At 53.4% G+C, this 6,574-nt stretch overlaps 2 protein-coding genes across 2 annotated transcripts; both read right to left on the bottom strand.

Annotated features, from left to right (window-relative positions):
- Window positions 1-18: 18 nt before the first annotated feature.
- UCRPA7_4504 (putative dna repair protein rad57 protein) lies at window positions 19-1,488 on the bottom strand (the record flags this gene model as incomplete). Its single annotated transcript, XM_007916995.1, has 1 exon — window positions 19-1,488. The coding sequence occupies one exon, from the start codon at window positions 1,486-1,488 to the stop codon at window positions 19-21; it is 1,470 nt and encodes a 489-aa protein (XP_007915186.1).
- A 3,029-nt stretch (window positions 1,489-4,517) lies between these two features.
- Window positions 4,518-5,664, bottom strand: UCRPA7_4505 (hypothetical protein; the record flags this gene model as incomplete). The annotated part of the gene is made up of 5 exons (XM_007917043.1): window positions 4,518-4,664; window positions 4,715-4,830; window positions 4,890-4,990; window positions 5,041-5,233; window positions 5,286-5,664. The coding sequence occupies 5 exons, from the start codon at window positions 5,662-5,664 to the stop codon at window positions 4,518-4,520; spliced, it is 936 nt and encodes a 311-aa protein (XP_007915234.1).
- Between the last annotated feature and the right edge of the window lie 910 nt (window positions 5,665-6,574).

A 6,574-nucleotide genomic window follows, 5' to 3' on the forward strand; every position in this document is an offset into this window, starting at 1 on the left:
GTCATGGTCTCGTAGTAATCATTTCTCCTTTTCCTTGGTCACCGCCCGTAATCCACCCATATTGACCTCAAACTCCACCGCGCCATCCAGCCCAGGTCCCGTAGCCGCCACATGCGGCGCGAACACAACCTTCATCCACCGCCGCCACATCTTAAGCGTCGGCATGCCACGGGCCTCGTCCTCCTCGCCGTTGTAGCGCGACAGCCCGTACGCGGTCTTCTTGAACAGCGCGATGCGGCACGCGATCTGCGTCGACCACACCAGCCCTAGGCTCGGCGTCTTGAGCGCGTACGAGGCGAAGGGGTCGTCGCCCCACCCTGTGAACCACCGCTGCTGATGGTCGAGCATCAGCGCCGGCGGAGCGGGAGGGCCGAGGTCCTCTGACCCTGGGGGAGGGGGCGGCATGTATGTGGATGGCGGAGGCGCCGGCTCCGGCATGCTAGACCGCGGGAGGGCGTCGGCCATGGAGGACGACGGCTCGACGGGCGGGAGAGGCTGGGCGGGAGGTCTGCTCCGGGATGCGAGGGGGCTGTCCTGCGAAAACTTCACGTGAGATGTGTAGGGCGTCGACGTCCTGCCGCTCCTGAGGCTGCTTGCGTTGCGGAGGACTGATACCGGGCTAACGGTGCCGAAACGGTCCGCCACCTGGTTGGCCACGACGACCGCGAGGTTGTACTTGCGCGCCAGATCGCGGAGCAGCATGCCCAGTCGCACGAGCTCCGCGCTGCGTGCACCCATGTTCGATGACAGTTGACCCGAGCCGCCGCGCTCGAACTCGGCCCGGTAGTTCGCGGCCACGGAGTCGAGCACGATGAGGCCTACGTTGCGCCGCTCGACCTCCACGGGAACCTGGTAGGTGAGGATGTGATCCTGGGACTCGAGGTCCGGGGTGGCGGTGCTGACGATGTTGTCAAGAGATGGGCGGGTCTCGCCCGTGTTGAAGAGCGGGTTGTTATTTAACATCTGAGATAGGCGCCGGGTAGAGAGGGCGGCCTCGGTAGAGATGTATAATGCCGGCCGGGATAGCCCGTATGGCGGAGGCAGCTGCACGGCGAGCAGCAATGAGAGAAGAAATTGCGTCTTGCCGGCGCCGCTTTCGCCTGTGATCTCGGTCACGTAGCCGGTTGGGATGCCGCCGCCCAAGGCCGCGTCCAGGGTTTCATCTAAGGTGCTGATAGTAGAACGCGCCGCTTTCAAGTCTCCCGGTGACTGTCGCAAAGGCTCTTGAGGCCTGTTGTTTGAGGGCGAGTCTTTTTCTTTGTCTGATGTCTTCTTGTCTGAGACGCCGAGGTCAGAGTGAAGTGCTCCCAACACGGCATTACAAAGCCTCTTGAGATCCAAGAGAGGCAGCTGGGTGCGCTTGCCAATGTCAGCGACCTCGAGAGTGAGCAGGTCGCTCACTGTCACCTGGTGCTTCTCCAGGCCGGGGATGAGGCTCGCATACTGGCCAACAGGGAAGGTTGGCAGGACGCGTAGCAAATCGGTCATGAGGCATTGAGCGGTCCGACCTCGACCTGCGATGTCAGTGAGCAGAAGTCTGGCTGGCTGGGATCGCTACATGTATAGGCGCGTCGCGCACGTTGGATTAGTGGCGTTCAGGTAGCGTCCAGAGCTCTAGTGGGGACTGTGGCAGCTCCCGGGTGTGGGGTTCCACCAAATGTTAGTGCTTCTATGGTAGATATCATCCACTCCCGGAGGAACTGTCTTGCTGATTACCGCCTCATATGTGCATTCTTGCCACTACTGCACCATTGCGACCTTTGCTGAGAAGCTGTCAAATTTGACTTGCTCCTGCTCCTTTTGTTTTCTTTTTGCATCCTAGCTCAATCAAGTCTTGTGTGAAATATTCCGATATTATTCTATTCTATCGACTGCTAAGTGCGCTCAGTCGTCACTATTAGCTATATGCTAGATTGAAGTCACGAGCAGATTCAAGTCGACAACAACGCCACGATGTATCCAATATTTACGGCTCATCCAATATGTGGCTTCCGTGCTTCCGTTTGTTAGGTTGTCTCAAGACAGCTAAGGCAGATATAACACGAGGCTCAAGATGTATGTAACAGAACAGCACAGCACTACTGATTGTAACGCCAGGGAAGGCGAGTCTTGGCGATCAACCCATGGCCCAGGGCACACAGCCAGGTCTTTTCAGCTACTGCAAGCCACACCCCTCTGGGATGATCACGCCCGACAATTGGCTGCATATCTGCCCGCTCATCTCCTCAAGGTGCCTGTGGCAGTCTAATATTGGAAAGGGAATGGTCTAAGGCTGAGCGGGTTGTGCCCAGAGGCGTCTGGAGTAAGGTGGGCTTTCTTTTCCTCCGAGTCTCCTAAGCTACATAGGCAGCATGCCCCCAAGTGGGATCATGACGCCAGTTCTGCTGGTCCTTGTGTTTGTAAAAACAATGTCTCCGAGAATTGGCGGATCTTGTAGTCTCTTATCTCATTGTCGCTCATTTTCTTGACCATGGGAAGGGCAAGCGTTTATATGCTGGCCGCGTTTGGCGCAACTATCCAAGCTCTTATCTTTCCCGGTCCCGAGGCTACAGATGCTGTTGTGACCCCGACCAATGCGCAAAGCCCGCGACCGACTAGACCTCCAATTTTCAAAGAGCTTCGAAGGAGGCAGGCCTCGAGTACCGACGAGACATTTCTTGTAGCACCTGATAATACATGTGGTTATGTTAGTGGATTGTCAAGTGAGATTATCTCCTCCCCGGTCTATCCTCAGCAAAAATGCTAACGTGCAAAGGCGCATATTATACTTGCAATGGGGAGACGGACCTTTGTGTCTTCATGACAGCTACGGGCAGCTTGCCCGGGGCTGTTGGGTGCTGTGACACGACTGATTGTGGCTTCCGAGTTACTTGTTACGATTATGACCAGATGTCCTCGTCGAGTCTATGTGACAGTGACTGTTTAACAAACACGTTCTATGCTAAATGGTATGAGCACTCTAATCGAGAAACATCCTTCAAGAACGTCTGGGACTAACAGCGGATCAGCACCGATACGACCGCCAAGTTTTGCAACACAATTTCCTTTGATGGGGACATAATAGACTATTTCTGCAATTCGCGAAACATCTCGGTGCCTATGGTGGCTTCAACCACCTATAGCGGGGAGACAGATGGCAGGAGTTTCCGAGAATTAGTCCTCACAGGGTCAAGCAGCATACCACTCACGACGCCGTCGAGCTCAACGGAAACCAGTACCACTACATCGAGTTCTTCTTCATCGTCCACGAGTAGCATCATAACATCGACCACAACCGCTGCTTCGTCAGGGGGTGGCGGCTCATCTACCCCGGTCGGCGCAATCGTAGGAGGCGTGGTAGGGGGTCTTGCTGTTTTAGGCCTATTGCTATTCGGAATCTTCTTCGTCCTACGATCGAACAAGAAGAAAGCTCAGCAGCCACCAGCCCAGCCTCAGCAACCAAGCTATCCGCCGATGGCTCAGCAGCCGCCACCACCCTCAAACCATGCAACCTACTACGGCGGACAGCCAGATCCTTCAAAAATGGGCCAGCAAGTACCTTACGCCCAGAACTACGTCTCACCAACCCCGCCTAGTGCGCCGCAGTTCGGGGCGTCTCCGAATCAGTATCCCCAGGGGTACCAAGGAGGCTACTTCGTCCCCGGCCAGGAGGGCATGCAGCAACAAGGGCAATACTCTCCTGGCGTGGTGCCGGGACAGGCGTCAGATCCTACTGGCAACACATCGCCATTGTCAGACGGTCATCGGATCAGTCAGCTTCCAAGCAGTCCGGTGTCAACAGCGCCGAGTTATCAGCAATTCTATCCTGGGCAGACAGGTCTACAGCAGGCGCAACAAAGTCCAGTTTACGAGGCCGGGGGCAATGTTGTGGGAGCATCTGATTACAACGCAAACCACCGAGGGCAGATGCATGAGATGGGCCAATGAGTTGGCTACTGTGATAGGAAGCCAAGGCCTGGGCATCGTCGTTGGGTGTTCTCCTTCTCACGGTTATTACACTAACTTCGACTAAGTCCGCTGGCGCTGGTGACACATTATTGCATTGTCGGTTGATGAAATCTTGCATGCCTGGTGGGAGAAAGGAGTCTAGGATGATCAATCACATGTAATTAAAGTAATTAAACTGCCGCTAAACAGACAGGCTACAATATACGCTCGCAAAGCAAATCGAGCGTCAGATTTGACATGGAAAAGAAGCAATCCCAATGGGGTATCTCTTCGTAATACCAACAAAACCACAAGGAACGTACTCCGTTAGGAAAATTGCGTCAAGGTCCTGAATCATAATAGAAAAACTATGTGACGAAAGCCGTGAGATGCTGCCCCTTCGCCTCGTCGTGCAAGAATCGTTGAAATCAGAAGGACTCATGTTGTTTTTGGGGGGGATGAATCATCCATGCGTGAATGAACAACTTGGAGGTTGGTAGGCAAATTAAGCCTAGATGTACACGACAAAGCCGCAAGCACAGTGAGGATAGGAGGTACAGCTGGCCGCTCCTCATCATCATCTGGAGGTCTTAGTCATCCGTGAGATCAATTAGATCTCTGCCACCATCACGCTTTGAGATCTTCAATGGCCGACTGGGCCCGGCATCGCCCGTCAAATCATACGACTGGTCGTGTTCACTCTTGACCGATCTTCGGCGCTTCGATGATCTCTCGTCCTGACGGCAATAATTAGCCTGTACTGGTTAGAAATGACGATTTATCATACCTTGATCTGAGCCAATCTTTCTTTTGCTAGGCGGGCGATCTCATCGGCAGCGAGCCCATTAAGCTGAAGGTCTGGACTTGGAGATCGAGGGATGATCATTTCTTCCTTCAGAGCCTCTGAACAATGATTAGCAATTTTCTCAGCTGCCAGCTCCTCTACCAGTTGTGGTACGCACCCCGTGATCGATATTTGAAAGTAAAAATTGCGATAGGGTCATTGTCAATATAGACGCAATCTACCGTCCTCGACTTCTCCGTCGGGACTGCTTCAGAGTAGCTGATTCGGTTAGTTTTCAATTTGCCAACTAATAAGTTAGGGGAAATCACCTTGTTCCGTGTGAGACAGCGCGGCCTTTCAGTGCTTTTTCGGCGATCGAGAACTCCGCAATTTGTTTGTCTTGAGCGAAGAGCTTTGGAAGCGTTTCGCCCACTTCAATTCTACTGATCTTGACCTCGATCAAGCCTAGATGCTTGGCACGCTTGATATCTTGCTTCACGCGACTCTTGTCAGTGTCGTCCACTGGTTTTTGGTTATTAGAGGTGCATGCATTGATAAGGGCGGAGAATCTCACCCTTGTGTAAAGGCGCAAATTTGAATTTACAAAGCAGCGAGGGACCGTGTTCGCTGTGCTTCACATGGCCTCTAAATTCGGTCGACCAGGTGTTTTGCAAAACAGCCTTTCGCCCGCAAATCTTGTTTGTAACATATTTGCCATCGGCAGAAAGGTGGAAAACGAGACCATGGTCTGCTCCCTGATTCAGCCAAGAATACTCGCCAGTCAAGCCTGCAGAGATCGAGAACTCGGCGCCATCGATACACTCGATGTACTTGTTACAACGGATAGGAAACTCCCCGTCTCCCTCCCCCCCGTCAGGATCATCATATTCGGGCGCTGTGCTCCCATTGATTTTGACGCCCGCCTCGAGCTTGAAATCCTCGATCACCGCCATCTTTGGAAGGCTTGTACGGGGTGAAAAACTAGTGCGGGTAATGGGATGAACAGATAGTGTAATAAACGGTTTGCCGTCCTGTCAAGATATCCAGAATCTGGAATGCGAAATAAGGCCGGAACGGAACTCTGGGCAGGGCTTGTTCTGAGACGGCTTAGTGCTGTAGACTCTGACTGCTGCCGAGTGATGATACCTCCCTTCACCTTGAGGTCATCGGGATGAAAACAGGAAGGCAGTGGGCTCCGACTCGGCAGCCAGCATCTCAACTGATGGTGTGTTGAAGCTGTAAGGTCTCACCTCGAAATCTGGGGAAGGATCAAGAACAGTGTACAAGGAAAGTTTGGAAAAAGAGAAGGTCCAAGAAAGGCACCACTGACCCACCTTCCCCAAACCTGGAATTCTGCCTCGTTCCAACCCAAGTGGTAGGCCTGGGAGGCTGCCCTGGTGAGGCTGAGGCTGAGGCTGCAATGTGCATTTAGCTGGAGGTGTGTGCTGGCCAACCGCTGATAGTGACTTTACTTCAACCTTGAAGTCAAAGTGTGTATGATAAAGCTTGTGGCTGAGCCATCAAACAATGACTGACCTACCAATGCTACCTCGCCATGAAATAGGCACTGACTACCGGACTTATCACTCAAACATTTGGCCTGAGACATGCTCTCTTGCTTCATATTGCTCACTAGACGCTCAGTGAAGCATAGAGACGCATGTCTTTTGATGCTCAGTGGAGTTGCTAAACCGGTGGAGCACGGTAAGGCTAAGTGATGTTACTCCTGGTAAGACAGCGCTCTACAAGCTCCCACGTGGGTGAGCTTAGTACGCGGGTGGTTAGGCCTTGGAGGTGATCCACTCGCACCCGGAAGGATCTTGCGGCCTGAGGCACACATTGGCCAGCTCAACGTAGGGAGAG

This window comes from Phaeoacremonium minimum, assembly GCF_000392275.1.
Source record: "Phaeoacremonium minimum UCRPA7 unplaced genomic scaffold PA7_03_scaffold_348, whole genome shotgun sequence".
NCBI lineage: Eukaryota > Fungi > Ascomycota > Sordariomycetes > Togniniales > Togniniaceae > Phaeoacremonium > Phaeoacremonium minimum.